We start from the raw sequence: 17,801 nt of genomic DNA on the forward strand, positions 1-17,801 counted from the left end.
CTCTCAACACATAGGAATCTATTTTTTTTTGAAGATTATATTTCTCCTTTTTCTCCCCAAAGCCCCCCAGTACATAGTGGTGTATTTTTAGTTGTGGGTCTTTCTAGCTGTGGCATGTGGGACACCACCTCAGCGTGGCTTGATGAGTGTTGCCATGTCCGCGCCCAGGATCCGAACTGGCGAAACCCTGGGCCGCTGAAGCAGAGCTCGGGAACCTAACCACTCAGCCACGGGGCCGGCCCCCCAACACAGATGAATCTTAGTCTCAGGAGATTTTATTCTCTTGTCTAAAGCAGAAACTCAACTGCCTTACACAATGCCCATTGGTTTTCTTTATTCAGGCCTTAAGAAAAACTTATCATTTCATAATTCACCTAAACTTGCTGTCTACCCACAGAAAACCTTCGTGCCCTCAGAATGAGCTGGATTTCCCTTTGAGCTCCCTCCTCACTGAACTCGTTCTGTTGAGGAACTCTCATGTTGTCAGCAAATGTCCTCAAAAGTGTGCAGTCAGGGAGGAGCTCAAAGAGTTTTTGTACGCAGTTGAATTCTAAGCTTCACAAACCAAATTGGTTAGATATTATTAAAATCTAAAGGCTTAGAATTTAACAGGTAGCATACAAAAAAGATGAGGCTGTTTTGAAGCTTCTCTCTTTTATTGTTCTTAACTATATAGTATTTGAAATTTAAACGTTTCAGAAACAATTTAGATCTATCTTTTGTGGTGAAGTTTGACCGGCTATTTCCCAGCTACATAGAGCAGGAGAATCTATCATTTAGTCCATCAATCTTAATTTTTCTGGAGTTTTAGCTTTGTAAGTTTCACCACTATAAAAGGGAGTTAAGTTTATTCACAGAGGGAAAGCTATCGTGGATTTTAAACATAGTTCCAGGACACTGACTTTATCTACTCTGCTAGTTTTATAGACCAGAAAAAAGTGAAAACCATGCCACTGAAAAATTACTTTTTCAAGCAATTGTTAGAAAATTAACATAAACTCAGGCAGCCTAGAAAATCTCCTGACACTGAGGGTAGAAGGATAATTTGTATTTTATCATTTTCCTCTTTAAGCTCATGTAAACCCCTGGTCATAAAAATCTCAAATTGCTCTTAGGGTCTTTAAGAAAACACTCTAGGTTCAGGTGACAACACTGGGGTGTTAGTCAACACAGATCTACCTGAATCTCTTCTCTGTCTCTGACTCTGGGGCTTCTACACTCATCTGTGTGTATGTAGCTGACTGTTTCTCTCTTTAAGCTTTTTTTGACGTCTCACTCTTCTCCCTCTCTTTTACCTAAAATACTTTTTATTGAAAATGAGATATGCTCAATGTTAAAAAATAAATAAAAACCACGTAAGATGTTGCAGAGCTAGTAAGTAAAAAGTAATTTTAAAACTATTCATGATTTGGTATAGCTATGCCTTAAAGCAAATTTTTACGTTATATAGTTATGTGTTAAAATAACTAGTAACTTTCTATATGGCAGAAAATATTTTAAAATAATCCTCATAGGCGCTTAATTCATATAAAACATTAGCCAAAAGTGATAGTCTAGAATATCCTTTTAAAAAGATTTCACTTACTTCATATTCAATTTGCTTTTACTGATTCTACAATCTAGAGTAACTTAGAAATTCTATAAATATCCACTCTAAAGTTCCATATTTCTACACTGATTTCTAAACTGCGATTTATGAAAAGTTCACAGCCCTAATTGAAGGTTACATTTTAGTAGTCATGTATTAATATATCTTACAATAAGAAGACCTAATATATACAACCTTAAAACTATAGATAAATGGCAAAGAAAAAAAGTCAATAGAACTTTAGGAGGAAAATAACTCATGAATAAAAAAATCCACGTTAATTTTTTTCAAAATTGATATAAAAATTCTGAAGGAGAAACTGCTACTCAACTAGGATAGTGTCCACATTTTCTTGTGTGAGCTCTGACTCTAAGGCACAAGATGAGTCTAACGGTTCTTGCGACAAGCGAGAACTTTTCAGGGGGACATCAGACCAGCTGTCACAGAACGGCTGAAATCTCTGGGCTAATGCATTACCAAATCTTTGGCATCGGTTATATCTGTAAGATTTACCTTTGTGTGTGTACATGTGTTCCAGCAATTGGCTCTTTCGGAGAAATTTATGACCACAGATGGTACAGGTGATTTTTCTTTTCCTTGAAAAAGAAAAATTACAGTTTAATTCTACTGGCTCTGTGTCTTTGGAGATCAAAGACACTTGACTGATCTGCAAAGGCTCTGTGGTACCCCGGTTCGAGTGGTCAGGCTGCTGCTCGTTCTCCTTGACAATGAAGGAGCTGAGCCTGCGGCATTCAAGAGCCTCGCTAGTTTCATTAAGTGGATGCACTTCACCAAGGTCATTACTTTCCAGAATGGAAGCAGGGACACCAAATGGGAGGGATCCAGACACATGGGTGTGGAGATGTTGCCTTAGATTACTACGGGAATCAAAACGTTCACCACAGTAATGGCATAAGTGTATTTTGATACTGCTTTCTGTGAAAGTGGGGCCTGTCACCTCTGACGAGAGTGAGGGATGGCTCTGAGAAATCACAGATTCTGGGTCACATCTCTCCTGCTTGATGGACACTGGGGGCTTCTGGTGCTCCTCCAAGGCCTGGGCGGCAGGGTGGGCCCTCTGCTGGTCTGCAGTGCCATCATCCAGCCCAATAGCAAGAGAGAGCTGCAACTGGGGGTGGTCACCCTGGACAGCAGCTCTGTTTCCACTGTTATTGGAAGGAGCTTCTTTGACCTCCAGCCCTTGTTTGACAGCTGTTTTTTGGGTCGTTGAGATCTGAATGCCATATAAATTTGAGGACTGCACAGTCTCTGGTGAGAACACTTGATTCATTTCGGTCGCAATATGAGAAAGGTAGTCGGCATGAAGAAATCGAATCCCTTCCTCCAAACGACTGTGATCCACAATCTGTTTTGGCCCTTTCCCCGTGTACATGATGTGCAACAAATAGCTGAATATGTCAGGCTGGATGTCAGTTGGTTGTATTTTTATGCATTCACTGTTAAAAACGAAAAACAGACCCACACAATGAAACACCCAGTTGGCCTTTTAGTTAACAGGATACAGTCTTAACCTAAAGCAAGTTCCTCTTAAGAAGTTCAAACTTCGCAATCTGCCTTGATGGAAGATGGCAATAAAAGCTTAAACTTTCATTGTACACCAGTTTCATGGCCTAGCAACAAATCTTCATGTATTCAATTTATTTCCTAAAATTAGGAAACACGACAGATATTCTGAGTAATTCAACATTAACTTAGTGGCTCCTAAGTAACATGCACTATACTGGTGCCATGGGTTATAAAAATGATGAATAAAATAGCTACCCTCCTCTTAGGGAACTTAAAAGTCTACTGAGTATATAACTAAAAAAAACTGAAAACAGGGACTCAAACAGATACCTCTACACAGATGTTTATTACATTATTCACATTAGCCAAGAGATGGAAACAACCCAAGTGTCCATCAACAGATGAACGGATAAACAAAATGTGTCATATACATACAATGGAATATTATTCAACCATAAAAAGGAATGAAGTTCTGATTTTGCTATAACAAGGATGAACCTTGAAAACATTATGCTAAGTGAAATCAGACACAACAGGACAAATTTTGTATGATGCCACTTATAGGAAATACCTAGAATAGGAAAATTCATAGAGACAGAAAGTATATTAGAGGTTACCAGGAGCTTGGAGGGGGAGAGTTAATGGGCACAGTTTATGTTTGGGGTGATGAAAAGTTTCAGAAATAGATAGTGGTGACGATGAGAAGCTCTGTTTTAAGCATTTTAATATTATTAATCCATTTAATTTTCTTAACACCCTGGGGTGGATATACTAGTCTAGTGTTTCACAGAGAAGGAAACCAAGGCACAGAGAGATCAATTACACTGCAATTATTTTCTTTACATGCATTACCTCTCTATTAGATTATAAATTTCTTGAGGGCAGGGAGTGTAATTTACCTTGCACTGGGGTCTCCAACAGTGCACAACATTGTGACTGTAATTTATGCCACTGAATTATACAATTAAAAACAGTTACAATGACAAATTTTGTTATACATACTTTACCACAATAAAAAATATTCAAAATTCTTAAAAAGGTCTATTAAAATCGGTAATATTTAGAATTTAAATTACACTAGCCTTATTTTGGCTTCCCAACTATATTAATATATCTACTCTTTAAATCACAAATGAATACAGGCATGACTTTGAAAAGCTTTAAAATAACCCCAAGCCAAATTTTTACATAGGAATCTAGAATTCAGATAATAGATGGAAATATCTGTGTAAGAAGAAATCAGGAAACACCCTGCAAAATGGATGGTGAAGACAACCTGAGAGAAGTGCTGGACGTCAAGGAACACTGGGATCAGTCACTGAACTTACCTTCCCGGAAGCAGAAGCGTGTGTCAATGCTCCAGAAAGCACTGGGTGTCAGCATGCTGGCAACCCATTTCTTCAGTCCTGATTCTCAGGATTCCCTCTTGGGTTTCACTCTTGGCTCTGACCCACCCACTGCCATGGTCTGTGGCAAGGTTTTTTTCACATCAGCACAGAGCTCTGTTAACTGAGGATTGTCAGCTGCTCCACAGAGACACCACCAGCAGGCCTGCCACTTCAGTATCTCCTGCATTTACTGGAGCCTGATGCCTGGTACACAACGACCGCTTTGAGGGCTGAACCAACTCACAGCTTCTCAGACGAGACTGATGTGAAGGTAGTGTTTCTAATCTAGTTTCTACATTGCTGCTTAGGTCAGAGAGGAAACTCTTTGGTGTGGCAGAAAAGGCTACCCAGAACCTGTCCCCCACTCTAAGCTCCTCTCCTCTTTGTGCCATACATTCTGATCTACTCTGTTTTCTGAGTGTGCTAGCCTGGCTCATATCTGTGTGTTTTCATGCATTTTTTCCCTCTGCTTACAATGTACCTTCTTGCATTCCTCTACAACATCTGAAAACTCCTCCTGATCCTTCAAGATCCTTCAGGATCTTGTTCCAACCTGTTCCAACATTCTCAAAATAGGGCTGCTGACACTCCATTCTACCTTGTACAACACTTCCATTATAGACTTATCACATTAAGTATTAATAATAGCAGCTAACAGCGCTAAGCTCTGTTCTAAATATTTTAATATTATTAATCCATTTAATTTTCTCAACAGCCTGGGGTGGGTATACTAGTCTAGTGTTTCACAGAGAAGGAAACCAGGGCACAGAGGGATAAATTACACTGCAGTTATTTTCTTTACATGCATTACCTATTAGACTATAGATCTCTTGAGGGCAGGGAGTGTAACTTACCTGTTACTGGGGTCTAGAACAGTGCCTTACATGTAAATACTCAATAAATAGTTGAATGAATGATCAATTAAAAATGTATAATTGAGGGGCCAGCCCAGTGGCATAGCAGTTAAGTTCACACAACCTGCTTCAGTGGCCTGGGGTTCACCAGTTCAGATCCCGAGCATGGACCTATGCACCACTTATCAAGCCACGTTGTAGCAGGCATCCCACATATAAAGTGGAGGGAGATAGGCACAGATGTTACCTCAGGCCCACTCTTCCTCAGCAAAAAAGAGGAGGATTGGCAGCAGATGTTAGCTCAGGGCTAATCTTCCTCAAAAAAAAAAAATGTATAATTGAGGCTGGACTCCTAAATATTTCATATAACATCTACTAAAAAAACATAGAGAGTGTTCTATCACTTTCAATCTAGGATGAATTAAAGCTATTCTTTAGAAAGAACTCAGAATCTGAATGTCACTTTCCAGCCCTCTCTCTACATACCTATCATGTTGGGGTAACCTAAATTCAAGAAAACTTTTTGAAAAGTTTTTGAAACAAATGACCTTTGAATTGTAATATGGAATATACGGTGAGTAGAATTATGACACTGAAACCTTGCTATGAAAGTGTTATGGAATAGAAATCAACAACTTTGTGATTAGAGCAAAGACCTTTAAGAGCACAGATTTGCATCTGAGTCTAACGTATTAACTATATAATCATAAATGGACACGTTACTTAACTCAGTCTCAGTTTCCTTTTCTGTAAAATAGGGGTTATAGTAGAATTTACCTTAGGTAAATACTTAGTGCTTAGGTATGGGATAAGCCTTCAATAAATTTTAGCTATTACTGTTTTCATTCTTATTTTCCACCATGGATCCTATACTCTGAGTTTAATTACTGATGTGTAGAAAAAAATTATTATAAATTTTTTTTTATTAAGGTGACCCCATAACAAAAACCCCCAAAATGATGTTATAATAAGGCCTAGATATATCACAATATTAAAAATTCTTCTGATTTACAAAAGCACACCCTTACCTTGTTTGGTGAATAAATATCATCTTGAAATAGTTAGAAAAAGCAGCAAGCACTGCTCTGTGGGCTTTGAAGTAAACATCTCCAATAGCAACAGTGCAATCACACAGAAAACCAAATTCTCGCTGCATGTTCAGCTGCTGCAGGAGGACAAGGCTATGGCTGGCTGTGTCCATTGTGGCTCTGAGAAAAAGGACAATTTTTTCTTATGAAACTGGCTACAGTTTATGCAGACCTACAGAGTACAAGGAGCACTAAATTTAAATGAAATTATCCAACAGCTCTCCATACTGTCCCTTTCACCCCAAACCTAGCTAACATTAAATCTCCCCATATGACAATCAACGTCAACGCTGCTGAAACTGTAAAATATGGCTTTTTTTCATCTGGTAAGAAGGTAGCTTGGTATGAGTGACACAGGAGCAAAAGGAAAGCCTATCCTTTTTTATCTATGTGACCACATGTTTCTAGTCCTGTTTCCTCACTGGAAAAATGGGCATGAGATACTGATCCCTCCCCACCTCAGAGCTAAATGAAGGGAGTTATGTGAAAAGCACCTTGTGATGGAAACTGCTATTCACACAGAAGTGTGTCCTGGCTGGGCTACAGCTGTCACTGCTCCTTACAGATCCTTTGTGAACTCAGGGGACACCGGCCTCCTAACTATCATACAATGTTTGTGAAGCTTATCAGTCACAGTATGTTCAGGAGCCCTTAAAATAGATGTCAAGACACATCCCCCGATTTACATGGGGCCCTGGAGCCCCATGGGAAGGAACCTAAACCCTGATCTAAACTGGATTCAGACACATATAAACACGGAGGTTCCCGAAGGAAGCAAAATGCACCACTAGTCCCACGGTGAAAATCACGCATGAGGAAGAACATGCAAAAGAATTCTGGCGGAGAAGAGTAGTGTGAGCAGCAAGGACATTCAAGGACACTGTGGTTCTGGGCAGGTTGGAGGCTGTGCTTCACCACCTTCTCCATCCAACTGTGCAGAGCACCCTAGTGCTTTAGGGAGATGGCAGCTGTGGTATAAAGTGTGTCACCAGGGGGCTGGGAGAAAATCCTCTAAAAGAGCAGATCCTACAAAGAGAATGAAGTTTCCTCACTAGCCAGAGAGAACAAGGTCTAAGGTCAGTGATGAGTGTGGGGTTAGCTGTCTGGAGATTGGCAGTGGCTTGGGCAGCAGACAGCGGAGTGACCGATAATATAGGAAAAATCGCTAACACTTTATAGTGCGTTCTATGAGTCAGGCACTTTCCACTCACTCAATTTTCAGTACAACTCTACGACAAAGGGAATACTCAATGCATCTTATAGTGAAGAACCGAACCAGCACAGAGAGTTAACTTAGCCAAGGTCACACGCTAGTCAGCGGCAGAAGAGGGGACTCAAACCCAGGCACTGGGCTCCAGAGTCCAAATGTCCTCCCTCTCCACCTCCCAGAGAGCACACAGACTGGAGGAGCCTCGGGAACAGTCTGGTTACACATCAAGGCACCTCGGGAAGCCTCAGGAATATATCGAAAGAGGAATCAGGGAGAAACTCAGATTTCCTGCTGCTTATGCAAATGTGACATAGCAACACAAATATTTATTCTTTCTAGTGGATAAAGTCTAGACTATAACTGGTAAAGGCAAAGGTAATTATTACTGATAAAAGGCTAAACTTATTTTTATTAAAACTACATATTTAATGTACTGATAGGGAATAACCTCCAAGATACAGTACATAAAAAAAGCAAAGTATAAAACTGTATAGAGAGCACTACTATGAGGTGGGGTGGTTATTTTTATAGGTGGCAGAGGAACTTATACATAAATATATTCTTGTTTATGTACACATCTCTGGAAAGTTTCAAAGAAACAAGTAACATGTTCATTTCTAGGAGGGAAACTAGGGAGCAAGGAGTTAAGAGTGGAGGGAACTGTACTGTTGGAACTTAAAAAAACCTTTTATTGACGTTTAGTATCATAAATACATACTAAATATATTCCTTTTTCTCTCATTTTTTAAAATTATGAAATATTTCAGATAGAAAAGTAGGTCCAGACAAGAATGTAACAAACACCCACCAAGCCCTGAGCACAGAAAGTAAACCCCGTGAGAGACCCTTGGCATCTCTCCCTCATTCTATCCCCCTCCCCACAAAGTACCCACCATCCTGCACTTGGTGTTTACGACTCTCTTGTACGTCGTCACATTCTTACTGCAAATGCATATATCACTTAACAAGGTAGTGTTTTGCATGTTTCAAAATTTTATATAAATAAAATTGTACTTTAGGGATCCTGCAACTTGCTTCTTTTAAGTCAACATTCACACATTACTTTTAAAAACCCTACTTATTCAAACATAATAGTTTCCCCAATCTAAAAAAAAACTCATATCCTTTACCATCTCATGCTAAAAGCCTTTAAGCAGCAATGAAATAAGAAATAATAAGACAACCTACAGACTCAAGCCTATCCTCTAACAAGATCCAAATTGTGGGTATTGTTCCAAAAGGGCATTTAGTCAAAAGTTACTATTTATTGTATTTACCACATTTCCTTGATTCTAAAGCACCATCAGTTTATAGGGAGATTAAAAAACCAAAATAAAATTCTATGTTGGAGATGTTAGTATTTGAAAAACATGTCTTAGATTCAATGAAATGGTTCAAATTGAAGTACCTTAAAATACCCTTACAAATTGTCTCAACCTCCCTCAGCAGATCATAAACATTTTTACCAGTTTTTTTCTATATACATATTATACATTAGTATAATAAACTCTTGAAACATATGGAAATGAGAAATGGCATGCTAAAAAACCAAATATAGAAAAATGTTGCGGTTAATGATCTATGAATAACAGTTACATTCTTCAGTTATTGAACAAATATTTTTTGAAGAGAAATTTAATAAACATTTGAAAACATCCATTGAACAAAGCATGGGGATGGAAAAAAAATTACATAGATGCTGCAATCAAGATTACAGGCTAACAGGGGAAACAAAACACAAAACCTAGTAATTGCAACATGAAGTAAAAGTGTTAAATGCCATAAGAGCAGTTTGGAGAACATGGTGTGAGGGGGAGATAAATAACAGGAGACTCAATGGAAAATAAGCCATGGGAACTGGATTTGGATAAACAGGCAGAAGGTGAACACAGCATTCCAGGCAGAAAAAATGGAATGAGTAAAATGACAGGGAGGGGTACAAATATATAGATAACTGAAGAATTCAGTTTGGCATAGAACAAACAAAAGTAAGTGACTAACAAGAGATGGGGTCAGCTCACAGCGGGCACACAGTTAAAAGGTACTCCAGCTGTGTTTGCAATGAACTATGTTAGGACATTTTCTGTGGGAGGGAAACCGGCAGAGTAGTTAAAGCTTGGACTCTAGAATCCAAAAGTATGGATTAAAATCCTAGCTCTGCCATTTACCTGTGTGATCTAGACAGGAGACTCAACTCTCTGGGCTTCAGTTTCACTTATAAAATATGGATAATTGCAGTATCTACCTCACAGGTTGTTATATAGATTTAGTAAGATAACGCATGTGAGCACTTAGAAATAGTGAGGCCCATAGTAAGTGTTCAATAAACACCAGTTATCGCCATCATTAGGCCTAGGAGTCAAGACTGCTCTAGCAGCAATATAAAAAAAAGATTAGCAAGGGAAAGGCATGGAGAAAGAAAGAAGAGCAAAGAGCCTACTGCAACTCCAAAGGCAGTGGAAATGAAGGAAGGAATACAAGACACACCAGATTTGCCTTGGCAGCAGACTGGATGTGGTCAGCCACAATGATCAAGTCAAAGGTGAGCCTCGGAATTCCAGTTTGGATAACTGGAAGAATTCATTCACTTCTTCAGGTCATATGTGCAGAGTAACTGCCATGTGCTAGGTGTTGATAAAAAGGCTGGGTCCTAGAACACTGGAGAAGAGGCACAGAAACTGGCTTGGTAAGAGAGAAGTTTCACCTTGGGGTCATCCTCCAATCAGGGTGATAGTTTCCTGTTTCCTCATATGTCTGGTCACTTTGGATAATATCCTAGACATTGTGATTGCTATAGTAAAGACCCCAGATTCTGTAATATTCTTCCTCGGAGTTAATGTTTTTGTTTTGTTTTGCAGACAATTAACTTGGCTGGACTTAAACTCCAAGTTCTAACTCCCCTATGGTTCAGTTTTCTTAGTGTTAGATGTGCTGTCTTGAGGCCGCTCAACACATGTATAAGTTTAGGGGTTGGCAAGAGATTCAAGCTGAGTTTATACACAGTATTTAAGGTCGTCCCCCCCGCCCCCACCACAACTGACATCTTTTCTAGGATTCTGCTCCTTACTTTCCAGCTGTGTGATCACTCTGAACTTTGTCCTCTTTTCTTCAAGCAAGTAAGATTACAGGTTATCCCAGTTTTAGCCATCCCATCATGTCACCAACTGGGGCCTTCTCTGAGGCTAAAAGCCATAAAAATGGAAAGGTATGCACTGTTGGTCCCTTCTTCCAAGTGTAGACCTCATTCCAGTTTCTGCCTGCTTTTTGTCATTCTTGAATGCCATCTGGTAGTTTTTAAAACTTTTTCAAGTTTATAGTTTAATTTTTTGTTTTGGTGAGGAAGATTGGCCCTGAGCTAACATCTGTACCAATCTTCCTCTTTTTGCTTGAGGAAGGTTGTTGTTGAGCTAACATTTGTGGCAATCCTCTTCCATTTTCTATGTGGGATGCTGCCACAGCAAGGCTTGATGAGTGGTGCATAGGTCTGTGCCGGGGATCTGAACCAGTGAACCCTGGGCTGCTGAAGTAGAGTGTGCAAACTTAACCACTACACCACTGGGCCAGCTCCTAAAGTTTACAGTTTTTATCTGCAGAATTGTCCCCAAAGGTACTACTCAGCCATGACCCTTCATTAGCAGTTTTAAAAAGTTCTGGTCTCAAGATCCATTTATACTCTAAAGAAAAGTATTAGGGTCAACAGAGAGCTGTTGTTTATGTGGGTTATATTTATCAATATGTACCATGGTAGAACTTAAAACTGAGAAACTCTTAAATATTTATTTAAAATAACAAGTTCATTACTTATTAACATAAATAATACATTTTTTCCTTAAAAAAAAGGCATTGTTATGGCATTGCTTTATATTTTGCTATCTTCTTTAACACCTGGCTTTAAAAAATATACCCAGTTCTTTTATTTGCTTCTGCATTTAATCTGTTGCCACGTGTTGTTCTGGTTCAAACATATTAAGAGAATTTGGCCTTACAAAAGGGAGATTCACGGGGGCCGGCCCCGTGGCTGAGTGGTTAAGTTCTCGTGCTTCAGTGGCCCATGGTTTCGCCGGTTTGGATCCTGGGCATGGACATGGCACTGCTCATCAAGCCATGCTGAGGTGGCATCCCACATGTCACAACTAGAAGGATCCATGACTAAAAATATACAATTATGTACCAGGGGCTTTGGGGAGAAAAAGGAAAAATAAAATCTTTAAAAAAAAAAAAAAAAAGGGAGATTCTTGTAGACCCACTGAAAGGGTTTCCAGAACTTCCAGGGGGGTCCTTGGTCCACACTTTGAGAACCTCTGCCCTACACTATCTTTTTTTTGATCCTATAAGGTAGTAGAGTAGGTACTACATTAGTTCCATTTTATAGTTGAGGAACCATTGGCTCAGAGAAGGCAGGAAAGGTACCCAAAGTCAGACAACTAGCTATTAACTGGCACTGGTAGTACTTCAAGTTGGACTTTAAACTCAGTGCCCTTTCTTCAAAACCCCAATCTAGAACTTTCAACATATATATTGATGGCAGATTTTGTGACTATATTGAACCAAATAAGGGGGTAAATTTTCCAAGTTTATAAAATGAAACAAATTCAGATCTGTTAAAAAAAAAATAAGCCTTAAATATATAATAAGTGCATTCAAACTTCTTTGCATAATAATATACCTTTGATGTTTTAAGGCAACACAGATTTTTACCCCACATAAACAGAGTCAATCCATCAAAGTTAAGGACATTTTCCAACACATTCTACTTTGCGAATTATTAGCTGGCTTTTTATATAGCTTTTGCTCATCATTTCTTTGACCATCAATTTTATTTTCTCTTACATGTGGAATAGCCAAAGTTTCCTATGCTTACAGAAAGATCTTAGAAGTTACATTTGAGAATTTTTGGTGAAAATGTTAAGATGTGAGAGAGGTTGCAGAAAAATAATTATCATTGTATTATATTTACAAATACTAGAGCCAAAATGTAAGAGTGCTACATCTTAAAATGCTTTATCTGTTATCGAAGTTGTATTTACATTATAATGGGGTTAGCAATGATATTTAAGAAAGACTACAAAAATCTTGTTTACTTAATAGATTGCAGTGACTCTGGATTTGCTTAAACTACATAAACTAGAACAGCTTTATACCAGTATCTATGTTTGTTCAATTCAAAGTTAGCTTGCTATTCAACATCTTTGATTTTTATTCACTTAAAAAATCTATTGTATTGGTCAGACTGGACTCTCAGATCTATGGCAGCCAGAACGATGTCCTGGAATACACAGCTTTTCATTCTCTTAGGCTGTAAGAATCTTTAATAAAAAAAAAAAGAACAAAACGAGTAAGACATCTGTTTCTGTAGAAAACAAGCAGCCTCAGATATCTTCTCTGTGGTTACTACCATTGTGACTTTCTTATGAATGATCATTAAGACAAGGAGTCAGGAAAGTTGGCAGAGGAATGTGTACAGCTTTTTTGAGATACTTACTCATGGCTATAAACACAAAGGTAAAAGCAGAAATATTCAAAGTGCCACATGATAAAAGAGTTTATACACTGATTTCAACTTTTAGTGGTACTTTCTGATTGTGGAGGTGTAACATTCTATAACCCAGAAGTCATGTTATGCTTGAATAGTGGCCCTTATTGCTGACTGTACTGTAAAACCTCCCATGTAGAGCAGCACTGATGCCTGGGTCCTATGCCAAGCTAACCCACACAGAATTGCTGAGGGTGAGGTACAGAGCCTTTTTTTTTTTCTGGTGAGGAAGATTGGCCCTGAGCTAACATCTGTTGCCAATCTTCCTCCTTTTGCTTGAGGAAGACTTGCCCTGGGCTAACATCTGTGGCAGTCTTCCTCTTTTTGCTTGAGGAAGAGTGTCCCTGAGCTAACATCTATGCCAATCTTCCTCTGTTTTGTATGTGGGATGCCACCACAGTATGGCTTAATGAGCAGTGTGTACGTCCATGCCTGGGATCTGAACCTGTGAACCCGGGGCTGCCAAAGCAGAGTGTGTGAGCTTAACCACTATGGGACCAGGGCCCCCTCACCCGCCCGACACACAGTCTTTTCAAAAAAGCTCCTCAGGTGATTCTAATATGATGCCTCAGTTAAGAACCACTGTGTTAGAAGAGGCGACTAAGGAAACCCAAGAAAATATTTCACACTCTAAAATTACAGGAAAAAAGAAGCACTTTCACAAGAAATGCTCAAATGTGGGAAATATACCAATTACATTAAATGAACAAAAATCAACAATTGTAATTCTAATTGTATTTTAAACTAAAAAATTAGCCAGATTAAGAAGCAAAAGTGCTCCCAAACTAGTAGGATGCACCTTGGAGGCAGAGGAGGAACACACAATTTTCAGACTTCTTTTTAAAAAGTATTTAGGAAAAAGAGGTATTTACTCCCGAAGGCCATTACAGCCATTTTCATAACATCTAAAAGTGATATGGAAATTCCAAATCTGAAAATATTGTTTGAGGTACAATCTGCAGTAATTCTAGGCATCTGCTTAAGAAAAGCCGTGAGAATATAAGAGGAGAGGGTAAGCAGCAGACGTGGTAGATGACACAGGAAGAGCAGTTATGCTCTAAAAACCTTTAACGGAACAGGGAGACGTTAGTTTGGGGCCTCCTGCCTGTTGGCAGACACAGCCAGCCTGCTACATCTCTAGCCCCATCTAACCAACATGTGGGATGCCTGATAAAAACCGCAGCACCAGGCAAACAAAACGCTAACACCAGTGAGTGCAAATTGCTAGTGGACCTTAAAAAAATCAGAATCCCGTGAAGTAAAGAAAAAGATTCTTCGTAGTCCACTAAAAAAATAAAGACTGCATTTCTGAAAAAAAAAAAAAAGGTACTCAAAGGACAGAAGAAAGTTGGAAAATGACAGCCCTAGTACAGACCTAGAATACAGTACAAACAAGAACGATGGTAACTTCTGAACGTAGGTGTGCCAGGACTTCCTCTGCCACCCAATATCCCACTGACACGTTATCCACATGGGCTAATGAAACCCTTTGCTTAAAGTGCCTAGAGTTTTTCAGGAGGAACAAAAAGTCACTGCATGATTAATTTGTAACCAGGGAAGAAATGAATTAGAAAAATTTCAAAAATAACCAACTTAACACTATAAACACTTTTTCTCCAGATAAGGTTAAAAAGAAAAAAATCCTGCTAGCAAAGGGAAAGGAGAAGCGTTAATAAATTCAATCAATAATCCTAAAACCGATGTTTGCTTCAAACACTTTCTTTCCTCTTCCTCCACTCACCGGAAGCAAACTCAAGTAGTAATATTCTTTCCTATCCTAGAGGGACTAATACTGTTCTAGTTATTATCAATAGCTACTATTATGAGTAAATACTACACAAAAGGCCTTGTGCTAAATGTTCTATGTACATTATTTCCTTTAATCCTCACTGTGCCTATACGTGCTATTTTTATTTCCATTTTACAGACAAAAAAAACCCCTACACTTAGGACACGCAAATAGTATAAAGTGGGGATCAAAAGCTAGGTGTGACTCCATAACCCGTGCAGGTAACTATAAACTGGAGCAGTATTTCTCTTAGCATTCTTCTTTCAAAAGACTGAAGTTCACATGCAATTTGGAATAAATAAGCAGAAAGGGGGCACAGGAAGTGGTGAAGAAGTACTTCATAATTGATCAAGATAAGAGCACCTGCACTGCTTTTTTAAGACAAGAAAAAGGCCTGCAATAATATAAAACCCCCAACTCTTTTCTGGCCCTGTTATTACTAAAATGGACATGTTTTTCTTTAACAAGATGGTCAAGCACCACCTACAAACCATAGTAAATAAATCACTTGGTTCAGCGGCGGGGAGGGCATTACGCAACACTTCCCAGCACAGCCCTCGCCAGGATATTTTACGGCCTCGGCACTTGGGCCCCTCCTCCCCAGCTAGACAGCCTGGCTCCTTCGCATTCCCCTCAGGAGATAGGGTGGAAGCACACAGCTCCACTTTCTAAGGCAGAAAGGGCAGCTGAAAGTCCTGCTCGGCCTCTCTGGGCAACCACAGGCGCCAATAAATCAGCCACAGGCGATTCTCTCATCCCCTTCCTGGCTTGAAGTGGTAGCAAGACATAATGCAAAAGAGCACTGACTGGACTGGGGAGATAAGTGATCTAGGCTTGAATTCTACTGCAAATGAAGCCAGGTAATCTCCCTGAGCCTGTCTCCTCATTTGTAACATGGCGATAATGCTACCTCCTTTTTGGTAAGTAATCGAAATTCATCTATGAGAGCAGCTAGCCACTGCAGGTACTCAATAAACAGCGACCAAACCTGAGTAGAGTCCATCTCCACTACCTCAAAATAAGACTTCAGGGCAGGGCTGGGCAAAAAGGTACAGCAAGTCCTGTGAGGTCCTCCCTTCTTTCTTGCTGACCACCCCTGTGATGCTCCACTGCTTCCTGATAACCTCCGAGCCCTAAGAACTAATCTATTCCATGTACTATCCCATCAGTGTTTTGTTCCCTATTAAGAAGCTGACATCTGATAACGGATTAACAGTTTATCCTTAATTAAAACACATCCAGATTGCTAAGGAGGACTTTGATGCCTTAACTTAAGGAAGCAACCAATGCTGCAAATGTTGGTTATTCCTGCAGAGAGTAGGGCTGAGTTTTGGGGGGACAAGCTTTGAGCTCCAGAGTACATCGCAGGCAGTCCACTGCACCTAGAAAAAGTGCCAACCCCATTCCTTAAAATACCACAGCCATCACACACTGGACAAGCCTGATTTCTCCATACCCTGAATCAAACTAATTATAATCACCTCTGTGAGCGGGTTAAACCGGCACTGGACTCCTGATGTGGTGGAGAGTGCAAGGACCAAGGCGTCTGGAGCCCTGGAGGCCAGTTACCCAAGTGTGGGACCTCATCAAGCTACACGCTCTTTAGGCCTGGTGTCCTCATCTGTAAAACGAGAGGGATGAACTGGATTTTCTATAAGATCCCTTTCAGCTTTGTGATTCCAAAGTGTACTTTACACACTTGACAAAATCCTATGAGAATCAACAGCTTTACCAGAAAGATTTAAGTCTCAAGAGAATGAATGCCAAATTTAATACCTTGGGGAAAAACGAGCGTTAATTTATGAAACACGTTGGCTGCTGTCAAGTTCCAGGTACAGCGCTAGACGCTGCCTAAGCAGCTTGATTTCTCCAAATAATGAGTGCCACGGAAGGCAGTGATGAATGGGGAAAGCTTTAAAGAGAAAAACTGGATTTGCTTAAAATGAGATTAATATAATCTGAAAAAGGATAGTAATGAATTATAGGGGGGACTTCCTGCTCTACAAACGGGTAAAAACAAACGGGGGTGGGGAAGGGAGAAGGAGGGCAGCGGCCGCAGCGTCTCGCAGGCTGCACCTGGAGACCCGCCCACTTGCGAGGCCGGCGCGGCCGCCGGGGGAAAGCCGCGGGCCCGCCGGGGCTTCCCGCGCCAGCTCGCACCCAGGCCCGCGGCGCAGAGGGCGCCATGCGTTTGCGGCGCCCCGCGCGCCGTCCCGGCCTGAGTCAGGCCCCGGCAGCGCCTCGCGCGGGCAGCGAAGGGCGACTCTGTGCATCCTCGGCCCAGCGCTCACACGCGGTTGCTATTTTCCTCCTTTGCCCTGATTGACATCTCAAATGGACCAAAAACACCCCTCTCCCCAGCTACTTGCATCTGTCCCGCGACCGGCGCAGCTGCAGGCCGCCGCCCTGGGCGGCTCGCGGCGGGAGGGACTGAACCCGGAGCAACCCACAGGGGCCGGGCCGCGTCGCTTACCCAGACGCCGCCGCGGCGGCCAGCCGGCTCCTCCGTGCGGGAGGGGCGGCTCCCGCGCCGTGTACGTCACGCGGCGGCGCCGGCACACGCACCCCGCTGCCCGCTCTCGCGCGGCTTCCCGCGCCGGCCGCCGCGCGATGGGCCCATGTGATCGCGCTCCTGGTAGCCGAAGAACGAGGGGCGCGGGGCCGAAGTGTGCGTGCGTGCGTACGTGCGCGCCTGCCCGCCCGCTCGAGTGGTCAGGCAGGGGTTGGTGTGCGCTCGAGGCGCCTCCGTCGCGGTCCCCAGTCGTGACTCTGTAGGCGGAAGCGTGGAGACAAGCCTGAGCGTCACAGGCTCCCCACGCACAAC

The 17,801-nt window shown here is 41.1% G+C and overlaps 1 protein-coding gene across 9 annotated transcripts in view; it reads right to left on the bottom strand.

The window, feature by feature from the left end:
• LOC124230745 (zinc finger and BTB domain-containing protein 25) overlaps positions 1 to 17,666 on the bottom strand; it is a 43,703-nt gene extending 26,037 nt beyond the window's left edge. For 2 of the 9 annotated variants that reach the window (XM_046647078.1, XM_046647079.1), the window contains exons 1-4: positions 17,451 to 17,666; positions 16,459 to 16,598; positions 6,386 to 6,565; positions 2,102 to 3,045 (exon numbers count right to left, since the gene is read on the bottom strand). In XM_046647078.1, the coding sequence (XP_046503034.1) occupies positions 2,102 to 3,045; positions 6,386 to 6,558 (1,117 nt within the window). In that variant the 5' untranslated portion in view covers positions 6,559 to 6,565; positions 16,459 to 16,598; positions 17,451 to 17,666. Of the gene's footprint in view, positions 1 to 1,057; positions 3,046 to 4,443; positions 4,751 to 6,385; positions 6,566 to 16,458; positions 16,599 to 16,753; positions 16,970 to 17,450 lie in introns of those variants that run through there. The other 7 variants (XM_046647083.1, XM_046647080.1, XM_046647074.1 and 4 more) reach the window with 7 other exon arrangements.
• Between the last annotated feature and the right edge of the window lie 135 nt (positions 17,667 to 17,801).

Source organism: Equus quagga, chromosome 20, assembly GCF_021613505.1.
Source record: "Equus quagga isolate Etosha38 chromosome 20, UCLA_HA_Equagga_1.0, whole genome shotgun sequence".
NCBI classification, from domain to species: Eukaryota; Metazoa; Chordata; class Mammalia; order Perissodactyla; family Equidae; genus Equus; species Equus quagga.